The sequence below is a fragment of the Carassius carassius genome, chromosome 9 (genome assembly GCF_963082965.1).
Source record: "Carassius carassius chromosome 9, fCarCar2.1, whole genome shotgun sequence".
In the NCBI taxonomy this organism is placed as follows: Eukaryota; Metazoa; Chordata; class Actinopteri; order Cypriniformes; family Cyprinidae; genus Carassius; species Carassius carassius.
The window spans coordinates 17,572,788-17,597,538 of NC_081763.1; the positions used below are offsets into that span (position 1 = coordinate 17,572,788).

The window sequence follows — 24,751 nt, forward strand, 5'->3', positions numbered from 1 at the left end:
TTGTAATATCGATAACTTTCTCATCCATTTTTTTATCTAAAGAAAATCTGCCTCCCTTGCCTTTCGACTGATGACAGAAGCCATACAACAAACAAACATCATACATGCATTCATCTTAAATTATGATCATTGCGGCTTTGAGGTTATGTAAAATTTGGCAGATTATTTTACATTAATTTCATGAATGCAAGTTAATAAAGTGATGAATGGAAATTGGGCAGTTCAATTAAGTATAGAATTTAAATAAAAATAGGCAAATGGGGGATTACTGAGAAATGAAATGTTTTTTTTTTATTACAATTTGTATAACTACAGTTTAACTACAAATTGCATGTTTAAACTATGGTGAGTGTAGCAAAACGTTTTAACTGTAATAACCTTTTTTAATTAATACAAAACCATGTGTAATTTTCATAAGTTTTTTTTCAAACTATTCTTATTGTCATTTTATAATGAAAAACTGTATATATTTATAATATTTATAGAAAACATTCAATGTTAGAAAATATCATGTATATCATGGTCTACGAGTTTGAGGCATTAATTGTAACATTAGTGTAAACACCAAATATTTTGACCATACTTTTTTTTTCATAGCAGGAAAACTTTTTTTGAGAGACACCAGGACTGCTGATGACTGGAGTGGTAACAGAAATTGAAATGGATTTATATATTTCATTTATAATGTATTCATTTAGAAATTTTGAAAGAGTAATACATGTTTTTATTACTACAAGGCTTGATTATTGCAATTCTCTTTATTTGGGGATGAGTCAGTCTTCCATAAATCGCCTTCAGATGGTTCAGAATGCTGCTGCCAGAGCTCTGACAGGAGATCGCAAATGGGAGCATATAACTCCTGTCCTCCAGTCACTCCATTGGCTACCTGTGCAATATAGGATACATTTTAAAGTACTGTTATTCGTTTTTATATCGTTAAATGAGTTAGCACCATCCTACCTTTCTGATTTATTGTTGATCCATCAACATACAAGAGCTAGGTCTGCCAACTTGAGGCTCTTAGTGGCTCCTAGATCGAGGCTCAAGACTAGGGGAGATCGAGCATTTTCCATAGCGACACCAAGACTCTGGAACAGTTTGCCCACTGATATTAGAACTGCCCCTACTCTGTCCATGTTTTTTTTAGTGTGTCAGTATAAATATCATTTTAAATTTCCAAACTTTATTTTTTGCCATTAATTGTAATAATCCAGTGACATTTTTGTTTGCAGCCAGTGCTCCACAAAGAGATCTGATCTCATCATCATCAGTCTGTCTGGAATAACATGAAGAAACAGAACAAACTGAAACAGACTCAAGCAAGTTTTGGTTAAGTTTGCTCTTTAAACTCTCTTAAAACTCTTTATTATGAAAAAGTACAGATCACTATAACTCTTGGAAGTACAAGCAAAGTACCTGAAGAAATGTGACCGTATTAGTTTGCACAAAAACACTAGCCTACTGCACGTGGAGTCCAGTAATCATTATATAGCATTTATTATCAGCTTCTTTCAATGTCACACCAGCTCGTTTTTTTTTTCTTTTTGAATGTTACCTTCGCAAATGTGTTTACTCCTGTGTACGCGCAAGACCACCGCGCGTGCACCCGCTCTAATGTTGCCATGTCCGCTTATTTCGCGTATGCAGGGCATATATTGCTATTTGAGTTTACAGGCGATTAACTATGGAAGGCATTTTCTGCCAAATTTAAATAAATAAATGAAATGATTAAAATTAACTATTCCATTACTGAAAACAGTACGCAAAATATGTGACAAAATTGAGAATGAAATTAAATGATTTCATTTTCACGGTGACATACCTGTCAAATTGAAAAATAAAATGCAATTGCTGATTTCAAATTTCATTTTCAATACAGTCTCGAGGCAAGACTGCCAATATTAAAATGAAAAGCAAACGTGAAAAAGAAACTACACATACAGTTTTTACAAAGCTCTTTATTAACGCTCACGCAATAATAGTGACACAATTCAAATTTAAATGTAAAATTTACTTGTCATTTTAATTCCTCTTTTATTTCTCATCTTTCTCATTTTCGTTTTCATTTTCAAAGACAACCTGCATGCAAATTATATGTTAATGAGTGGGTGTGGCTTATTCAAGTGAAGTAACGGCGCTAGAGACAGTCGTCGAAGTCTCGTGTGCATGAGTTGAATGGTGGTTGAAACAATGTGTGAAACGACATTAAAATGTGAATATATTGTAATCGAGACATGGCGAATCTGTTAGTGAGCTTTTGCGGGAAGCTGCTGCAGCATTAGAACGTGGAAGAAACAACCAGCCTGACCAGCATGCGTCAAACCCTCGACCCACTGCAGTTCCTCGGCCTGAGCCTCCACATCCCCGGAAAATCTGCTGTCTGCTGAGTTTGTGACGGCTGCAAAATGTCCAAGTGTATCCAAGATTAGGGCTGCTCCGATCACGATCGGCCGATCGTTAATGCGCATCTCGTCAGTAAAGCCGGTTCTCTAATCAGCGGTTAATTCCATCAGGTGCGTGATTTCACATAGAGCAGCTGTTACTACACAGAGCCATTGTTAACTAAGAAGATGCGCAAATAAACGCTGAAAATGAACGTGGATTTGTGCATCTTCTCAGTTAACAATGGCTCTGTGTAGTAACAGCTGCTCTATGTGAAATCACGCACCTGATGGAATTAACCGCTGATTAGAGAACCGGCTTTACTGACGAGATGCGCATTAACGATCGGCCGATCGTGATCGGAGCAGCCCTATCCAAGATAGATTCAACTCGTAGCAAAATGAAGTCATTATCATCCAAAATGTTTGCTAGCTGGTTTAATTCTGCTGCTATACTGGCCATAACCGCCATTATAGCTCCTCCACGTAACAACGTAATTGAGCCACACCCACTCATTAACATATAATTTGCATGCAGGTTGTCTTTGAAAATGAAAACGAAAATGAAAACAGTGAAATAAAAGAGGAATTAAAATGACAAGTAAAATTTACATTTAAATTTGAATTGTGTCACTATTATTGCGTGAGCGTTAATAAAGAGCTTTGTTAAAACTGTATGTGTAGTTTCTTTTTCATGTTTGGCTTTTCATTTTAATATTGGCAGTCTTGCCTCGAGACTGTATTGAAAATGAAATGTGAAATCACCAATTGCATTTTATTTTTCAATTTGACAGGTATGTCACCGTGAAAATGAAATCATTTAATTTCATTTTCAATTTTGTCACATATTTTGCGTACAGTTTTCTGTAATGAAATCGTTAATCTGGTTTTAAATTTAATTTTAATCATTTATTTATTTATTTATTTAAATTTGCCAGAAAATGCATTCCATAATTAACAGCAGTGACTGTGTTGTTCTAAATTCTACATAGCGTTTTATGGAGCGGTTATGACTACAGAGATATGTACTCGTTTATTTCATTAGGCTATAGAAACGATTATCTTGCTGATAGTTAAAATTTAGTGTTGGTTAATCAAGAGGTTTTTAAACTGGGGTCTAGGGACACACAAAGGGGCTACAAAGGGTCCACTGAAAACTTTAGGGAAAAACAGTGTAAAAAATATTAAAAATAAAAAAATAAATAACAGAAAAAAGATTATATGAATAAAACATTGATTATATTAATAAAAAAAATACACATTTAAATAACAATATATCTAATGGTATAGAAATGAGTAGAAAACTTAAATAATGTTATGTAAAGAAACAATATTTTGCTAATATTTTAACCATATTTGCTATATATATATATATATATATATATATTTCACAGTATAAATTGGGTCTTTATACGTGATATATGTAAAATATATACAATAGATGGGTTTTACATTTTAAGAAGTGGTCTTTCGCACAAGGATGGTCATATCAGCGGTCTGTGGCACCTAAAACAATAAAATAAAAATACTGGGTAAATCAAAATTTTTTGTGTGTTTTCTATGCTAACTGATCAACCCAGAAATATCGCATGAAACACACACACACACACACACACACACACACACACACACACACACACACACACACAAAACAGGTCGCTTGTTTTACAGACCATTTGCGCGTTTCTTTCGCGCAATCTGGCAACACTGGTCTGCTCCGACTGTATCAGCGCTGTGCGCCGTCGCTGCGCTGGAGTCTAGGGGAGAGACAAGCACGGGTAACAGCCTCCTAACAAAGAGGGTTTAATAAAGTTTGGAAGTACAGGACGATTGTGGCAGAGGCGGGAGGATATTGCGAGGGTATGTCTACTACTTGTTTTTCTTTTCTCGAATCTTCCTGATGCCGTTAAAATTATGCAAAACGATGAAATAGGTTTTTAGCTGCATTGCTAACGCTGGAGCGCACTGGCCTGTGTATTTCACTTGGCCACTTACCAATGAACTGATCAACAACACAAGCTCTAAATTAGGTAACGTCGTAATGCAAATACACCGCTGATTTTTCCAACTGCATTTTAAAGCTGACAGTGACAAACAAATAAAGAAAAGAGGCAGAAATCATGGGTGACTGTTCGTCATGTTGTCCCGAAAATGCTCAACAGGCCTCGAATTTTTTTAAAGCGTTTTACAAAGAACTGAACCTCGTTTTAAACGAGAACGTCCCAAGCAAACGTGTACGTGTGCTACACGTGCGAGGGAATGGAGGCGTAGATGACCCTTCAGTCAGTGGGGGGTTTGTTGCACAGCAGTTGATGAGCTTGATGATTAGTCAAACAAGCTGGTTTCCAAGCTGTTGTGCAGTTCTGAATAACATGCAGGTTTATTTGCCTAAATGAGACTGATACTGCACTTTTGATGATCTATATTTATACATATTATCTTTTCTTTTCTAGGTAACATCAGCGGGTTTGGGCATCCTCTAATCTCTCCCCTAGTTCTCTCCTGCACTCAGACACCATCACCCATTTCAGATGTGCCTCTTCTAACAGTCCCACCAGCATTAACTAAACCACGTTCTCATTACCAAAGAGCGCTAACCACAAAACGCATTTCATAAACTCGCACACACACATTCACACACACACCAGCATTCCAACATTCCAAAAGAACCTATTCCGAAAACAGTTCAACAGAGCCATAGGTTGTTGCATAAACACATCATGGCCTCTGTCACCAAATCGTCTAACCCCGAGATCCCCGATAATCACAAGGAGAGCTGGCTGGCGCTGCTCGCGGCTGCTGAGGCCTACAGTCAGACGTCCGGTTGTGATTTGGCGATTTTGACCGCGTATAAGAAGTTCCGTCCTCCCGGGGTTGAGGTGAAAGGAACAAGGAATCATGAAGGGGGTGGAACTCAGGTGCAGAAGTTTGATTATGCTTATCATGTTTGGGGACCAGGGGCCTTAGCTGAGTCTTCACGGCGATACATGGATGACATCGCAGTCCTGCACTCCACCACTGTACTGACGGCTCAAAGACACACCCCTCTGAATAAAAAGGAAGGAGGAGCCAAGCTGGGTGTGGATGTGCCATCTGACAGGCTGGTGAGTGCTGTGTTTTAAAGCATTGTTGATCAGAACACCTTTGTGATTTACTGTGTCCTCTTTCCAAAGAGCCTGACTGGAGATGGAGTCGGGACTGTTAGTCCCAACATGAGGCTCTATTCTCAGAGCTACCCGTCGATCTACAGCCCGGCCGCTGGTATTGGCCAGGCTTGCGGTCAATATGGGAACGGAGAGCGTGACAGGGAGAAAGGGGTGATGGAGGAACGTGAGAAGGGAAGAGAAAGGACGGAAATTGAGGACTTGGAGGAAGATGATGAGGAGGAGGAGGAGGAGGAAGATTTGGAGGGAAGGAGACGTAACCTAAATGAATCAGCAGGTAAATGCATCTGTTTTTTTGTTTCATATAAGAAGGAGTTTGTCATTTCTAAACTCCAATTCGAATTGAATGGATCTCTCTCTCTTTTCTCAGGTGTCTTTTCAATGGATGAGGATTCTCTGTCCCGGGACTGCGAGCCCTTCTTTGAGTCTGATGGGGAGGAGGAGAGCACTGATGGTGAATAATAATAATAATTATTATATTATTTTAAATGCTTATATACCAATATTACGATTCTGGTAAATGGCAAAAAAAAACAGATTACATATATATAAAATAGATAACAAGTGTTATTTAATTATTAGTATTTTAAACTAATAACTAAGTGGCTGTTAAGTGATGTTAAAAAATAGGGGAAATCAGCATGTATATAAAATATTTTAGCTGGTACAGGTTCACCACTGTTCAAAAGTTTTAGGGTCAGTAAGGTTTTTTTTTAAAATTATTTTTATTAATACATTCATTCAGCAAGGACATGTTATATAGAATTAAAAGTAACAGTAAAGACATTTTAAATGTGACAAAAGATAATAAATTATTTATTAAAAAAAAAAAATGCATCACTGTTTTCATGAAAATATTAGGCAGCACAGCTGTTTTCAACATTGGTAATGATTAAATAAATAACATTTAAAATGAATACTCCCAAAAACAAGTTATTTGGAATTGTAACAACATGAAACTATTACCGTTTTATTGTATTTTTAATTTAATAAATGCAGTCTTGGTGAGCATAAGATATTTCTTTCAAAAACATCTTACTGACCCCAAAAATGTGCATTCTTATTTTAAAACCCTTATTCATTAATCACAAGCGAATAGGAAAAGTCAAATAAACCATTTCAAGCAGAGTGACTGTTCAGGTACTCGGTGTTGATTTCATCAAAGAGATCATGGTCTGAATTATGATGTGCTTTTATTGCAGTCGTTTGTGTATTTATATCTGTTTTATTGCTGCCAGGCTCTCTGAGTGAGGAAGCTCCTCCCCCTCCACGTGGCCTGGCTGTAGGTCACCTGGCATCTCGCTATTCTAAGCCCATGGCAATGGCTCGTTCACTGCCTGTCTCTATACCAGTGTGGGGCAAACATGCCCCTCAGGGCGACTCCCATAGTGGAGAACGGGTCAGTTACACACACCCTCCTTACTGCAGCTTTATATAGACTGACAATTCAGATGACCTTTTATTGCAGATTATGTATGCACTTTCAATACAAAGGATATGTAAGATTATAGGAAGCGAAATTACGCCACCTACTAGATCACCAAATTTGAGGCTAAATTGTACGTATCATTCATTGGTAAGACAATTTCATAATTCATGAAATTTGAGACAAAAAAAACTTGGGACACACCATTTTTTTTAACAAATTTTATACAAGATGGAGGATAGGGCAAAAGGAAATCTACATTGTCAGTATAAATACCTGTACATACATTTGAATGTTTATGGGGAAACTTTCATGTTTGTCAGGGCTGAAAAATGAGTCTAAAAACTATTTTTAAATACATTTTCTTTTTGGAAAATGTATACTCTACCATAATTGCAATATTATTGTACTGCATTATTGACCCAGTTATCTATACAATATTTTGTTGCCAAGTCCTTTCTGATTAACACCTTTACTGCTGTTGTGACAAAATGCACTTAAACTGTGCTGCTTGAAAGTTTAACCCTTTCAAATTTTTAATATTTCTGCTTCAAGTATGAGCCCCAGATATCATCAGATTTCCACACAAGTCCTGAAAGTAGACAAAGAGATTCAAATCAAATCAAACGGCAAATGTTTGTGAATCTTTTCTTTCAGTATCTGTTGTGACCAACTTTTGCATCAATAACTGCAACTAAATGTTTCTTGTATCTGCTGATCAGTCCTGCACAGCTGCTTGGAGGAGTTTTAGCCCATTCCTCAGTACAGAACTGCTCTTATGAACTTGCTTCAGGTCCCTTTCACAACATTTCAATTGGATTAATGTCCGGACTTTGACTCGGCCGTTTCGTTGTTGTTTTTTTGTCAATGATAGCAAGCCGTCCCAGCCTAGATTCAGCAAAACAGGCCCAAAAACCTTGATCTGCAAAACATTTCTCCATCCTCTGACTTGTCCACATGATCTTTAGCAAACTGCAGACGGGCAGCAATGTTCTTTTAGGAGAGCAGTGGCTTTCTCTTCACAACTCTGCCGTATACACCATGGTTGTTCAGTGTTCTTCTGATGGTGAACTCATGAACATTATCATTAGCAAATGTGAGAAAGGCTATTAGTTGCTTAGAAGTTACCCTGGGGTCCTTTGCAGCCTCAGACTTGCTTTTGGAGTGATGTTTGTTGTACTCCTGGGGATAATGTTCATGGGAAGTCGTGGCCTAATGGTTAGAGAGTCGGACTCCCAATCGAAAGGTTGTGAGTTCGAGTCCCAGGCCGGCAGGAATTGTGGGTGGGGGGAGTGCATGTACAGTTCTCTCTCCACCTTCAATACCACGACTTAGGTGCCCTTGAGCAAGGCATCGAACCCCCAACTGCTCCCCGGGCGCCGCAGCATAAATGGCTGCCCACTGCTCCGGGTGTGTGCTCACAGTGTGTGTGTGTGTGTGTTCACTGCTCTGTGTGTGTGCATTTCGGATGGGTTAAATGCAGAGCACAAATTCTGAGTATGGGTCACCATACTTGGCTGAATGTCACTTCACTAACGGTGGTCTCGAATTTGTACACTGTCTCTTTGACTGTGGAGTCCAAACTCTTTAGAGATGGATTTGTAGCTTTTTCTACCCTGATGAGGAACAGCAACTCTCTTTCTGAGGCCCTCAGTGATCTCCTTGATACACTTCCACAAACATTAATAATCAGACTTTGACAGATCCCTGGGACGACTATCCAGTGACACCGGATAGTCGTCCCACTGACTGAAACCACTCTAATTTCACATTAACTGCTAATCCTAGAGATTCACATACTTTTGCCGCTCACAGATATGTAATATTAGATCAGTTTCCTTAAATAAGTAGATGTCAAAGTATATATTTTCATCTAATTTATTTGAATGAGAGGATTCACTATGTCAACTTTCAGGAAGTGTGTGTGAAAATCCGATCACGATCTTTTGGGTCATATTTATGCAGAAATAGTCAATTCTGAAGTGTCCACAAACTTACAAGCAGCACTGTATAATTAACAAATTTATAATTGTTTTTAGAAGAAAAATGGAATAACGGCCATTGTGGTTTTGATGATGTCACGTTGTTTTTAGCTTGATTTCAGTGTCTTTTATTTTAGGTGGGCTGCACGGACCTGGACCACATAGCTGCCAGTATGAAAGCCCTGCTGGTCCCCGGAGCCACAGACGGAACGGAGATGTTTGGAGCACTGCCACGACCTCGCCTTAACACGGGCGACTTCTCTCTCAAGCACTAAGAGAAGACCAATGTGTGCGTATGTATGTTTGAGCGCAAGTGAGAACGAACCATGAGCATGTTCGTGTGCGAATGTGATTTAAACCGAACTGGAGAGTTTGATAGATGTTTTTAACAAAGATGTTGCCAAATCTGACGCTTCTCCCACATATCATTAGTACTTCTACGACACTGAAAGTGGCGAAACCTTTACCAGCCCTTCACATCTGCAGCAGAAGGGGGAGAGGTTTGATTAGCATGTCTTAATTGGAGAATTTCTTTTGACGGATGGTTATGGCAGACTTCAGTTACATAGTGCATTTCATTGAGAAACACTAACAGAGCAAAAGTACATCATTACATTACTAATCATACCCAGCAACTCTCCTCTGAAATGTGGGATTTACTGAGAGTATATGAGCCTATTTACACGCTGAGATACTCTCACATCCATCACCAGAGGAGCATTGTACATTAGCAGAAACACTACTTGTACTTGGATATATAGACTGCTGCATTCAGATGTGTATTCAGTAGTTTATATTCCATGGCAAGATTGCCAAAGCTGACTAGATGTTGATGTGAATGCTTGCAATGATGTCACTCTCTGCCTGTGTGCACTCGTTTTTATTTCAGATACTGTCCTGGAGACTTTCTGAAGTAATGCTTTATAAAGCAAAAGACAATAAGAGGACAAAAATTTCGGTAACTAAAAATTATTGTGCTGATAACTGATACAAATGCAAAATTTATAATTGTTGATTAGTATGATGACGTCTCAAATCTTGATAGACTGAAGGACATTTCAAATGTGAGGGTTTACAACACTACAGATCTCAACCAGCTATGCGTTCATCTTGAACATTTCACAACTGTTCAATGTTTCAGTAAATACGTTTTGAATAAACAAATTGTTTGTTTTGTTGAATTCTGTTGCCCTGTGCATCTACCTGCATTGAAATGTTCAGAGATTTTGTCTAGGTGTGGATAAGCAGGCTGAAGAATATATGTGTGACTCACTGAGCAAAGTCAGTGCTTCCTGTGCTCTGCAGAGGGCGGTGCTGCTCTTCTGTAGTTTTTATGTAAGACCACCCACAGTCTCGAACATTTTACTAGTAATAGAAAAGAAGACTTCTTTTAAAATAAGTGTAAATGGGTGTATTTCGTATGCTTTTACATATATGCTGTTGCTCATTAAATATAAGAAAGAAACAACAACATACCCTTCATATATAACGCAATACTATTTTGAACTAGTTTATTAGACCACAGAGATAAATATTCATTACAGTATCTGCATTTGTCATAACATGGAATATAAAATTAATACAGTGACTTGCTAAAATACTGAATAATATTTTGAATCAACCTTGTGGTTCGTAACAGGCAGATTCAGTTTTAGAATACAATTCTCCACTCACGGTTTCAGTAGTTTTATTCATTTTGTTGTGGTTAGATAAGTTTTGCATCTAACTCCCTACCAATGACTCTCCCAAAGTCTCCTGTCCTCTTTCTTATATCACCCTTACCCTGTTTCCTTCCAACCCCTCTTTCTCTTGATGTATTCACACCCCTACTGATCCTTCTTTCGGATCCAGCAGTAGGAGTTCCTTCCCACCCAGAAACCAGGGAAGAGTTTCTCCTTGAAACTGGACACAAAGCGATGAATCAGTCTGGTCTCCTTGGAGCCGTTCTCTCCATCTTCAACAAGGAAAAATTTTATGATGCCAGCTGGCTGGTCAGCGTAGATGCCGATGGTGGGACAGAGGGGAGCTTGGAATTCGATGTTCTCTCCGTTATGCCAGACGTGGTAGCAGGATCCGGCCCAGCCCACACCCCATGACAGGTCATTCTCTCCCAGACCACATGGGCCATCCTTAGCTTTCCGCCCTGCACTTTCACACGCTGCCCCAATCACCACCCAGCCCTCGCAGTCCACCTCCCAGTACCCACGACTGCCCAGAAGACCCTCCTTACACAGCACCTTCAGGAGGATATTGGGAAAGTTATCCAAAAGCAGTTGCCTGGTTACTACGTTGGCCATGACAGTCTTACACATTACTTTCTGTCATTTACTCGCCCTCATGTCATTTCAAACTTGCATAGCTGTCCTTCCGAGTTAAACTTGTGAGTGAGTGATTGAATCATTCTGATGGGTTTTGTGAACCATATCAACAGATCCACTGGAATATTACACTGAAAGATTTGTTCATGAAGCTATACAATCACATACATAGATTAATGGAAGCCCATTTCATAAAAAATATGCTACATAAAAAAGAAATGCCAAATAATGTGAGCTAAGCATAATTATTACAAAAAATGTGAGACTGTTAAATTAAAAAAATTAAATTTTTGCATTTAGCAGACGCTTTTATCCAAAGCGACTTACAGTGCATTCAGGCTATTAATTTTTACCTATCATGTGTTCCCAGAGAATCGAACCCCCAAGCGCAATGCTCTACCAATTGAGCTATAGGAACACTGATGTAAGATAAAACTTTATTATTTATATAATTATTAGATTTAAAAAAAAAAACTATTTTCGACAAAGTTGAGTAATAATTGTTATAATTAGGAGATTGCAAAACGTATGAGATAAAATGTCATAATTGAGAAAAAGACAAAATGATGAGAGGGTAAGTTATAATTATGAGATCAAAACTGACTATTTTTCTCATCATTATGACATTTAATCTCATCATTCTAATTTAGAATGTCATAATTCTGATGTTTTGTCTCATAATCATGATCTAGCTTCCCAAAATTTCGATTCATTTTAAATCATGTTTTTTAATCCGTGTTTGTCTTCATAAAATCTTTTCATCAGATTAAAAATTGAGAATTCATTTATATATAAATATATATAAATATATATATATACAGTACAGACCAAAAGTTTGGACACACCTTCTTATTCAAAGAGTTTTCTTTATTTTCATGACAATGAAAATTGTAGAGTCACACTGAAGGCATCAAGGGCTATTTGACCGAGAAGGAGAGTGATGGGGTGCTGCGCCAGATGACCTGGCCTCCACAGTCACCGGACCTGAACCCAATCGAGATGGTTTAGGGGTGAGCTGGACCGCAGACTGAAGGCAAAAAGGCCAACAAGTGCTAAGCATCTCTGGGAACTCCTTCAAGACTGTTGGAAGACCATTTCAGGTGACTACCTTTTGAAGCTCATCAAGAGAATGCCAAGAGTGTGCAAAGCAGTAATCAAAGCAAAAGGTGGCTACTTTGAAGAACCTACAATATGACATATTTTCAGTTGTTTCACACTTTTTGTTATGTATATAATTCCACATGTGTTAATTCATAGTTTTGATGCCTTCAGTGTGAATCTACAATTTTCATAGTCATGAAAATAAAGAAAACTCTTTGAATGAGAATGTGTGCCCAAACTTTTGGTCTGTACTGTATATATATATATATATATATATGTGTGTGTGTGTGTCTTTATGTAGTTTATGAAGCTTAAAAAATGTTGATTACATAGACTTTCAATCAATGGACAAAAAATGTTCTTAAGATGAACTAACGGCTTTTGGAACAACATGAGGGTGTGTAAATGTGACCCTGGACCACAATTTTTTTTTTCAAAATTGAGATTTATACATCATCTGAAAGCTGAATAAATATAATTTTCATTGATATATGGTTTATTAGGATCGGATAATATTTGGCCGAGATACAACTATTTGAAAGTCTGGAATCTGAGGGTGCAAAATCTAAAATCTAAATACTGAGAAAATTGACTTTAAATTTGTCCAAATGAATTCTTGGCAATGCATATTAATAATCAAAAATTAAGTTTTGATGTATTTACTGTAGGAAATTTACAAAATATCTATTGAACATGATCTTAATATCCTAATGATTTATGGCATAAAAGAAAAATAGATAATTTTTTTTGGCCATTGCTAAAAATATACCTCAGAGATTTAACACTGGTTTTGTGGTCCAGGGTCACAAATGATGACAATTGTTAGTCACACAGCTTTGTGTGAACTAACCCTTAAAAGCGTTCATAAAAAGATAATACTGGAAAAATAGATTTTTAGAAATCACACTGCAAAACTAAACAATAACAGCGAAACATGTAGAGACAGATTGAGAGACTCACTTACATACCTGTGGTGAATGTTCATATCTCTCTGGCCTGTCTAGAACAGGACACACTTCCTCTGACATACGTGACACTTTGGCTCCACCTTCTGAGAGCCACAACATTTTCTGAGCAGTTCGGTCATCCAGAGAGAGACTGATCCAGTCTGAGAGAGAAATATAATTTCAGAGGTCAAGCGCCTATTAAACTATAATATAGAACTATATTTAAAAAAACAAGAAACAAAACAGTTCCTGTAATGTTCATGCATACATTTGATCAGCTCAGCTCTAGTATCGGGCTCGGTGATGTTGGGGTCATATGGTGGTGCCTCTTCTGTGAAGAAAGAGAAACAGGTCATTATATTCTATAATATGACTTCATAATCCTATTTAAATGTCAGCATAATGGAGGCCCAAGCTTCATCTGATTTCCATTGTATTGTGAACCTCTCCCATTAACACAATTAAGACATGGAGGTGTAAAGACAGCCGCACTCACCTTGAAAAAGATCATGCAAACCATATTGTCAAATTGACATGCTGTTTTGATCTGAGTATAAGTGTCTGTTCTATTATAAGAATGGAATGCTCTCCAAACCTTGAGTTACTTGAAATAATAATCTAAGGTGGTTTTAGTGAGCACTGGCCTCTGTGTCTGTGACCATCATGACACCTGCAGTGTTTACCAAGCTTTTATGAATGATCATGCAAAGACAAGTGACAAGTATTAAAACAAATAGATGAACTTCAGTTCACAGTCAAAATATGTACAAAATCGGAAAACGGTTACCTCATTCTTTATAAATTATATGTAAAAATGCTTAACATTAAATTTAAACTTTAATAAATAAATGTTTTATTATTATTATGTAAATACAAGTTCTAGCCCCATTTTGGCATTTCTGAGCAGTATGCAGGCGGACCTTGACACTGTTATTTACTTGGCAGTCTACGGGACAGTCTCAAAGCCTACCAGCTTTCATCCAAAATGTCTTAAATTGTGTTCTGAAGACGAACAAAGCTTTTACAAGTTTGGAACGACATGGGGGTAAGTGATTAATGACAAAATTTTCATTTTGGGATGGAATATCCCTTTAACATTTAAATTTGAAATGACTTGAAAACATAATCTGCAAGGATTGTTTTTTTTTTTTTTGTATCAATCAGTTTGGTGAATTAAAGTTACATCTCTGTGTCTTTGACCATCATGATGTCTGCAGTGTTTACCAAACTTTCATGACTAATGATGCAAAATTAAGTAAAAAGAATGAACAAACAAACAACAAAAAACCCCAAAGCTGAACATTGCATGTGATTTCTGTTGAAATGCATGTGAAATGACATGAAAATATGAAATTTGTTGCTGCAATCGCATATATTTTTTTAACTACGTGTAAAAATGCTCAAAAGTGTTAAACTACATTTTGCATGTTTGCAGACATGCTTTTGGAGGGTGAGATTTTGGAAAATAGCCGTGGAAACAGGGGGCGCTCTAATTAAGACATTAAAACAGGATTGCGTAGTTTGCAGTTACCTGCAGGATTTGCTTCTGCTCTCGACCCTTTTCTTCCTGTAGGGGTGAAAATGTACATCGGTTAACATCAGAGGTAACCATTAAACCACCTTAAGAAGCCACAGGCAGTTTGGAAATGACATTGACACTGCACAAGCATTCTAGAGTCTTCCTTTTCCGTACGTTGCTTTTCTGATCCCCATTCCTTACCTCTCATGTGCAATATATATCATCCTATGCTATGCAATTCATTTATACCCCCACTGTTATTAGCACTGAATCATATAGTTTACCCATGCCTGTCAGGGTTTAGGTTACATCCGAGAAGCATGCTAGGCCTTAACTTACATTCATCATGGACACACATCATAGGCTCTGACAGCAGTTTCCAAAAATAAATTTTTGTTTCTGCCGCGCTTCATTTTCATGGTGTTAGTGGTGTTGGCATGTTTATGTCCAGCTGGGCTGGGCATGCAGGTTTAACACTTTTCTTGTTACTATTGAGCTTCTCAAGCACCTTCTGAGAAATCCATCTGCAATCCTCTGGCTCATGTATTACAGCTCACACATTTCTTTCCTACTTTTGTTAATGTGGGCATTAATATGTGCTGCTCTCTTAGGTTACCATATTATCAGTGGCATTAAGTGCATTGGTGCAGTTTTTGTAAGTTAGAGTGATAATTTCAGCAGCAGAATGGCGGCAAAGATGGAAAAGGTCACAGTAGCAATGCAACACAACTATCCATATAATATCCTGCAAATGGAGTGTAGTAGTGGCTCAAACTTGGGGCTGAAAACAAAGGGTTGCTGGTTTGAGTCCTGCAATGAGCATTCCTCAATGAGGAGTATGTTTTCTATTGTTTGGTTAAATATCTGGAAGTTTTAAAAGAAATTCTTTAAATGCATTAAATTACTTGACAAGTAACAATGCTAAAACAATGATTTGAGAGAATATTTATATACTTTTAGAGAATATATATGTCATCTTTAAGTGTATTTTTACTAGATTTCATGTTGGATTTAATGTTAAAATATTTGCAAGGGTATTTAGTTTTACTGCAGTGAAATACTTTTTAAGTTTAAAATTGTTGAAAAGAAATGTGAAACTTGTATTTTTATTTTAAATCTTAATAGCAGGTCTATAATGCTTGTAAAAGCAGTTTGTGCTTTGAGCCTGTGCAGTTCGGGCGATGGGCGGGGACAGAAGTGACTGACATTGCTATAATGGGTCTTCGTGACAGCGTCGCACACCTCTAAGTGATCGGGTCAGCTGTGTTTCAGCACATATAGGACGGGGACTTCTGTACACCTGTTCAGGACCCCCACCTCTGTTTGTGATCTTGCTCTCAATCACTGAGAACAAATTGTTCAGAGGTCACCATCATCATCATCATCGTCATCCTTAACATCTTTTATTTAATTTATCATACATTCTTAGAAAAAAGCACAAAGCTGTCACTGCAGCAGTGCGCTTTCAAAATGTGCACTTTAGGTATATTAATATGTACCTTTATTATAAATAAAATATGGAGATTTACATTTTTGCTTTTTTTTACCTAAGGATGTCACCTCAGTGACAACTTTGTACCTTTTTTTCTGAGAGAGTACATCTGTGAGTTGCCTTTATCAAAGACACACATACTCTATGCACATTATGACAGGCAAGCTCTTACAGGCCATCATGTAATTATGAGATACAAGCTCATACAAATGGAGGATAATGAAAACAAGCAAATGGTGCAGTCATTAATATTTCTGCAGTGAAACCTTAGACATAATCCTGGTGCACATATAAATTCCATCAGTTGCTTGGGACTTATAGAGGAATGGACGGTGCAGGAGCAAAGGGAACAGAGGTAGTAAAGGGATCAGGGCCAGAGATTAGCAACTGCTGCTGACAGCTCACTCCATCAGTCATAGCCTGTTTCACCCTCTCTTCGGGACCTCTCCCTTATAGGGGCTGGTATGGAGGGAGTCAGGATGAATAGGAGGGAGGGGTCGAACATAACAGCCATGGTCATGAAGCAGAGCTCCAAAATAAAACAAATCAAAGATCTAAAAATGCTGAGTCTGGGTTCACGCAATTTGAAGTCAGGGCTTTCTCCCTGGTGTAAGATTCAACCCTGGTGTTTTGTGAAGGATGACTTGGTGGAGATTGACAATGAACTGAAGAATGCTGTAAACAAGAGCCACACGGAAGGGGTTATTCGACAAAGCCTCGTTCACTCACATCTTTCACCAGATGAACACATAATTGTGAAAGACTGATGGTCTGATACAGATTGCAAATCAGAAGGATCAGAAACAGTGATGAGTACTGTGAATAATAATAATAATGATTTATTTATTGCAATCTTTCTCTTGTTTTCCATTAAAAAAACAAATACATAATAATAATAATAATAAATACAATCTGAACACACTATAAGAATCAGTAGAAAAAACTAAATTGTATTACAAAAAAAAAGAGAGCAATTTTTTTAATGGAAAATAAGACAAAAATACTTAAGAACTTTTTTTTCAGTTAGTTGATAGAAACTTTATTTAACATTAAATGTTTTCATCTAAACCACATTGTCAGTGTTTATCAAATCCTTTAAATAAAACTGGCATCATATCAACTGGAACAACCGTCTGCTGTTGAGTAACTTTGAACTTCAACTCTTTTTAGCATCAGCAGTTATGTTGATGACCTCAGGGTCTTTGCTAGGCTTTGGTGTCTTTCGCTTGTGATGACTACAGAAAGTAATTTGTTTGTGTTGGACAAGTCTTTAGGGTGCTTTGCCAACCCCTGCCATGCACCCAGCAGCTACGGGGAAACTGGTATGGTTCATATTTGGAGTCTAGATCAAGGAGACGCTATGCATGATGATTTGAAAGGGAAGGCGATGGATATGATCTTGCAGCCCCCCAAGTGTCGAAAACCACATGCTGAGTGTCGGCCCTCTGTTGATTGCTTACTTGAAACAGGCCCGAAGGAAAATAACATGAACAGACAGATGCACACATGGAGGGATTCATGTCTGTAAAGGGAGATTTTAGAGGTGTGACCCATCACAGTCCTGGGAAAGACATTCAGCCCGCTTGGATAAGAGACGTTCTCAGATGGTTAGATCAGATCTCTCTTAACATTGATTGAGTTGGTTTCCATGCTGACTTAAGTTAGAATTATGCACTCAAGGTGCACCGTGCACATGTGCTGTTTAATCATGCCAGATGCTGCCTTGTCCAGTAAGTCAGTCCCAACGAATCTCAGAAGGCATAGATAAAAAGAGGAGGGCAGGGCTGTGGAGATGAGTTACTGAGGAGGGTTTTACACTTCATTACCCCTGTGATCAAGAAGGCGGCATGTCATCATTGATAACTTAATAAGAAACTGGCAGGAGCCTCTTTTCATCTTTTAGTAAGGTGCAAGCGGGTCCTTTTCTCCTAACAATGAGAAAAGCAGTCCTAAAAATATATTATATTATATTATATTATATTATATTATATTATATTATATTATATTATATTATATTATATTATATTATATTATATTATATTATATTATATTATATTATATTATATTATATTATATTATATTATATTATGTTTTAAATTGTTAGTTTTATTTTAATTTGAGTAAATACAAAAATCATATTTCTATGAAAACGTGTTACAAATTAAAAATGAAATCACCAAAAGAATTAACCAAAAATTTTCCAATTAAAATACAATTAAAATGACAAGGATATTGAGAGCGAGAGAGAGAGTGAGAGAGAAACAGAGAGAGTTGTTGAGATAACAGATGAGGGCGACATGTGAAAGTAAAAGGGTGAAAGAGGTGTCTTGCAACTATATTAACACCCGAAATGAATTCTGATGAATTCTGGTCATTTCACTTGTATATCAGTCTTACTGTGTGATATTGAATTCGGAAACATTTTAAAACATGCAATGGTTTACTTATAGTGTTGGGCATACACAATATACCTTTACAATATATGTAAATTCTGAGTAAAACACAACTATAAAGCCTTCCAAATATTTTTGCATTTGACTTCTTTAAAGTACTTCAAATAGTATGTTCGTTTAGAGGATGTTTAATCACATGCTTGTCTTAAAATATATGCAGGCTCAAGAGAATTTGCAAGGTCTTGTTTGACCATCGTTCCTCTTAATAATTTGTTGTCAAAAGATTGAGTAGAGCAGCTGCTAAACTCTTTGCCACTGTAAAGACTATTATTATTTTCCTGTGAGATGTTAAGCTGTGCACAAGAGCTTGGAGAGTAACAGTATGATAATAATGTCCAAGGTGCCCTCTTCTCATCCTGTTGCCCATTAGTCTTTCCTGTGTACCTTTGATCTGGGCTGTCTCACACAAACTGTCAGAATAACCCTCCATCAAATCAGCATTGTGGTGACACTTTTAGTTTGTGTACTGTCACCAGCGATGTAAAATACTGCAGGTCTGTGTCTGAGGTGTCTAGAAAGATGATGTCTGGTTGCATCACCAGGTGCATTCCATAGACACTGCTCACACACACACACACACTGCTCACACACACACACACACTGCTCACACACACACACACACACACACACACACACACACACACACACCCACACACACACACACACACACACACACACACACACACACCCACACACACACACACACACACACACACACACACACACACACACACACACACACACACACATTCTCATGTAGTATTCATCTGAATAAAGACATTCAATATACCTCTGTTGTTTTCATATACAGCTAGTAAGAAACAGTAACCTTATCCTGATAAATACAGATTTTTACACACTTCTGGGTACATATTTGTCCTCAAAATATAAGTAAAGCGTATACAAAGTGTATGGTATTAAGTATTAAGTGTATACATGCTCATGTACGCACACATACAACCACACATTTTTTTTTTGATATACCAAGATGAAAATGAAAATAGGAATTACTATAAAATGTAAAAATATATAAATATTATACATATACATACAATAAAATATTTACAAAAAATAAACTTAAATGAAATGTTTGTAAAATACATCACTTTTAAAATAAAATAAATGCAAGACATTTATAAAAAACACAAATAATTAAAATTGTAAAATTAAGTTGTTTTAATGTCCATTTTACCTTGACTTATTTTTTTAATCTGCATAAATATTATATTACCATAACTATATATACAGTCTTTTTTTCCTCACATAGATTTGCAATTTATTTTCTAATTATTATGTTTTATTTTGTATTTCAGATTTTTTTTTTTTCTGTACTCTTTTATTTTCATTTTATTTCATTTCATTACTATGTCAATTTTCTCTAGCAATTTTCTTTATCACCTTCCTTTAACATTTTTGTAGTTTTACTTAATTATCTTTGTGCCAAGTACTTAAAAATATAAAGCAACAGCCAGTGATGCATTGGTAGCAAGTTACAGATCTCAGCCACAAAGCGTCCTGGCACACAGGTGAGCCTGTGCTGCTGATAATGAACTGATAGAGGTGAAGCAAGGAGAGCAGCCCTTACCTGCTTTCTTTACTTCAGGCATGATTCCGTTGGTGCTTGGGGTACTACTGGGCATTGCAGGGCTGGATGAGCGTCTTTTCGACTCCAAGTCTCTCTGTCTCTGGGTTCCCTTCTTATTCACTCCGCAAAAAAGGGGGAGGAAAAGACACTGCCTATGGGGAGGGGAGGGGGTCTGTAGGTGGTCGAGGTGCTGAATATGAGGTATATCCTGTCACCTAAACCACATGTAGCTCACATGTTCCATGAAATGAGTGAATAAAAGGATATAGGACTACACACACACACACACACACACACACACACACACACACACACAAACACACACACACACACACACACACACACACACACACACACACAGAGTTATTATGATTATAAATCTATATGCAATACCACAATGATAAGAGGTGCAGAGAGCAAAATAGTGGGGCATTTTAGCTTATTTCACCAAATGTGTTTAGTACAAAACATTTCAAAAGTGTTTGTTTATTCAAGGAGAAGTCAGTCTGGGTTCTTTGACCTCAGAGTTCAGCAGGGGTTCTGACATTGCACTCACATTACTGTCACGTCTGAAGGACATCTTCACACACAACCCAAGGCATTTTTTTTGTTTATGTTGTGGGAAATGTTATGTAACCACAGCAACTTTGCTAATCGCGAGGTATCAGAACGTTTTGACTTTGCAAATGAATTAGAAGGATGATTGAATGCTTTACAGAAATTGCAAGTAGTTGCAGCAAACCTTATGTCATAGGTCATGAGACCTCCCGAAATGACAACAGCATAAGTTTCTTAATCAAATGGATTGATTGTAAAAACAGTAAAACTGTACTAATCTGTAGTGGATCCCCCTAACCGATTATCACCCCGTAATGAGGCATGTTTCTTCATCTCAAAGCTCTGAGTCTTAAATCACACGGTGATTCTTTAATGCTTCAAAGCAGACTGTCGATTATGTAAGTATCTGGGCTATCTTCATTCCTGATAAATGAGTCAGGTTTTTTCTCGTCCCTCAGCCACTCATTCTTTTCTCACTCTTCCTCTTAGCACCCCTGTTCTCTCTTTATCTTTGTAATGAGAAACAGCTTCCCTTCCTGGGAAGCGCTGTTTCTTTAGCTCCTCGTGCTTTGAAGACTTGTAAGTTAGGCGGTGGAATTTTAATAGGTGGCAACTGTACGCTATGTTTAGCTTAAACACAGAGCATTGTGTGGCTATGTGAATGTATAGGACTTTTTTAAGAGACACCCTACCTCCCTTCCAAATAGCATCGGCGGAGTGACAGTGATTTGTAGGCTAACTTGCACATAATTTAATACTGTTTGTGTTCCGCATAAATCAAAACAGACTATATATTATCTGCATTTCTTATTTCAGTTGTTGTGATTTAAGCCTAACAGACTAAAACACAGCATAAATTATGTGCAATATTAATCATAATATCACAAATGTAATTTTAAATTTATATTTTTGTTATATTCTATATATAAACATTGCATTATATTATATAATATTATTATACATTATGTATTATTAAATTAATATGGATATATAAATGTGACTATATTATATCACTTAATATTACACCTGTGATATTATTAATAATAATACCACAAATACAATATTGCATCTGAATATATCTATAAGCATATATTTATATATATGTATATATATATATGTATATATATATATATATATATATATATATATATATATATATATATATATATATATATATATATATATATATATCTTTTTTTTTCACATACATTATTACATTACTAAAGTACTATGAATATATAATTACTATGTATATACATCATATTTAGTATAACATATGATGTTATTATTATTTTCTACACACATCACAATTATATAGAATATTAAATTATATGAATATATTATTATATATTATAATTATATTACTTATGTAGGGGAGGATCTAATAATTGCTTAATATAGTATTATATTATTTGTATTATATATAAATATATATATAAATGTATATATACACACACAAACATATATATATATATATATAGTAGCATTGACCACTTGACCAACGTCAATGTCAACTAAACACAAGCTCTGAATACTTTAAAATCACACTGGTATCTCTGGCAGGTGTGCTCTGATTAACAGGTTGTCATGGCTACACAACTGGTCACAGTGATGGGATGTGAGATTTACGATTGTCCACTGAGAGAGGCCTCTCCCAAACGCAGGTTTCTGTTTCCTCTTCCTGCAAACTTTCATGCTGTAGACTCATTTGTCATGCATTTCTTCTTTTGGACACCAGTAAAGTGGATTGGGTTTGAGTATCAGATGTTATAAAAAATGCTGAGCAAGTGGCACAATGTATCTCCTGAGAGAAAAAAAAACTTTTCTCTCTTTATTCAGAGATATTTGGTGTCCTAAATACAATACAAATGCAGTAAAACCAGCGTATCAAATTGTGTTTGTTTCTTTAATTTGGTATTTTTGTGATAGTGTGTTCAGAAAAATACAGCAGCAGGTGAAGAGCGAGAAAGAAATCCACTTCCTGTCTCACTGTTCTGTCTCAGTTTCAACCTTGTGCTTCTTGGTATCCACACATTCATCAGAGCTGTGATGATAGTTCTACACTGAATCGGATCTCTATGTAAAAAAGTTCACGAGTTACCTAATACCAAACATTTACCGAGGTATAAACGTTAGAGATTTGTAAATCCAGATGTATACTTTTTTTTTTTTTTTTTTTTACTTCTCATTAGCTTCTCACAGCTAAAGCCATGGAAATGAAGCAAGATTTCCTGCAGCGCGGTCCTCTGACTGGTACCTTTCAGCCCACCAGAGCGGTTTACAGAGGCCTGTAAGCACAAAGGTGTCAGACCTTTGCATACCAGCAGATTCTTTTACTTCCAAATGACTGAAATTCATTCAAGCTCTCTTCTCCTTGCTTAAGAGTTGAACCGTGACATTGACATTGGCCTGGACAGAAAGAGATCAACAGTGATTGATTGAGGTCATGGACTTGTAGATGTCCTGCTCCATGGCACTACACAATCTTTCAGAGAACACGGGTGGGTGGTGTAGTTAAGGATTTAGGGGAACACGATAGAGTGTTGTTGCACTGAGCCTCATTAGATCCAGATTTACCACTCACTGCCAATGTTACAGCTGAACAGACCCAAGACAAACAGACCCACGAGCTGAGCATGACTGACAGATGACAAAGATAGCCTCAGGTCTGTTGGAGTCGGTCTAGAACATTCTCTCCCCAAGTTCACTTCTGTTTACAGCACACACACTAATAGCGGCTGGTTAGCAACATCTTTTTTTCTGAATCTCAAAAAAAGAAAAGAAAAAAAAAAGCACCAGTGAATATTTCGTCTAAAGCCCTTGAAATGTTTAAATACTATAATTATACCAATCAGTACTAAATAATTGTTTAAAGTCAAACTAATTTGAATTGAAATAAGATTTTGTATATGTTTGCCAGTAACCTACCTTTAATCTGTTTTCTGTTTGAATATATTTTAAAATGTAATTTATTCCTGTGATGGCAAAGCTGAATTTTCAGCATCATTACTTTTCAGTGTCACATGATCCTTCAGAAGTAATTCTAATATTCGGATTTGCTGCTCAATAAATGTTTCTTCTTATTACTAATGTTGAAAACTGTGATACATTGTTTTCAAGCGTCTTTGATAATAAAGTTAAAATAACAAGCATTTATTAAATAGAAAAACGGCAACTTTGAAAACAATAAATAAATAATAATAATAAATAACACAATGAAAAAACTTTTGACCCCAAACTTATAAATTAATTATAATGTTAAACTGCAACTTCACTTTCTAACAGTTTATTTCTTTGAAAAAAATGTCTAGCTCAATACTTCAGTCTAAGGACCAGGCAATCAGGATGATTTAAAAGCAGTATATGGTATCGTTTTTTACTATTATGTCACATTGTTTTTCATGTTAACAAATATGTGGCGAAGAGGACGTGGTTCCCACGTGGAGAGAAGGTCCGGTCAAGTGCAATATGATGAACACCTGTGTCTGATTGCAGTAATTGGCCTGGAAAGACCGGTTAAAGAGAAGCTGGAGAATGAATGTGGTGGCAGAGAGAGACGCGACGGAGACTCGGCACATTGCTCTGCTTGGGAGAAAGAGCACCAGAGGAACTGAAATTGTGCCATTGACATTGTATGAATGCACTACTTTAGTTTTGTAAATTATTATTATTATTTTTTTTTTTAAGTTATTGAATAAACTTACCCGAGTCTCCAAACGCCAACACTGGTCACTTCCTTCCTACGGATTTTGTTACAACATACAATGTTTAAAGTCATGTGGCTGTACAATATGCATTGAAATTTTCAATCCGATTTAATGCCTA

At 36.7% G+C, this 24,751-nt stretch overlaps 2 protein-coding genes across 2 annotated transcripts; one reads left to right on the forward strand and one right to left on the reverse strand.

Moving 5' to 3' along the window:
- The first annotated feature begins 4,098 nt into the window (after nucleotides 1-4,098).
- LOC132149122 (uncharacterized) lies at nucleotides 4,099-9,688 on the forward strand. The gene is made up of 6 exons (XM_059558071.1): nucleotides 4,099-4,241; nucleotides 4,835-5,485; nucleotides 5,555-5,822; nucleotides 5,916-5,999; nucleotides 6,784-6,944; nucleotides 9,091-9,688. The coding sequence occupies exons 2-6, from the start codon at nucleotides 5,102-5,104 to the stop codon at nucleotides 9,226-9,228; spliced, it is 1,035 nt and encodes a 344-aa protein (XP_059414054.1). The 5' UTR covers nucleotides 4,099-4,241; nucleotides 4,835-5,101; the 3' UTR covers nucleotides 9,229-9,688.
- A 959-nt stretch (nucleotides 9,689-10,647) lies between these two features.
- Nucleotides 10,648-20,521, reverse strand: LOC132149123 (tripartite motif-containing protein 16-like protein). Its single transcript, XM_059558072.1, has 5 exons — nucleotides 20,369-20,521; nucleotides 14,851-14,886; nucleotides 13,588-13,650; nucleotides 13,341-13,480; nucleotides 10,648-11,190 (listed from the first exon to the last, which is right to left on the reverse strand). The coding sequence occupies exons 1-5, from the start codon at nucleotides 20,421-20,423 to the stop codon at nucleotides 10,780-10,782; spliced, it is 705 nt and encodes a 234-aa protein (XP_059414055.1). The 5' UTR covers nucleotides 20,424-20,521; the 3' UTR covers nucleotides 10,648-10,779.
- Between the last annotated feature and the right edge of the window lie 4,230 nt (nucleotides 20,522-24,751).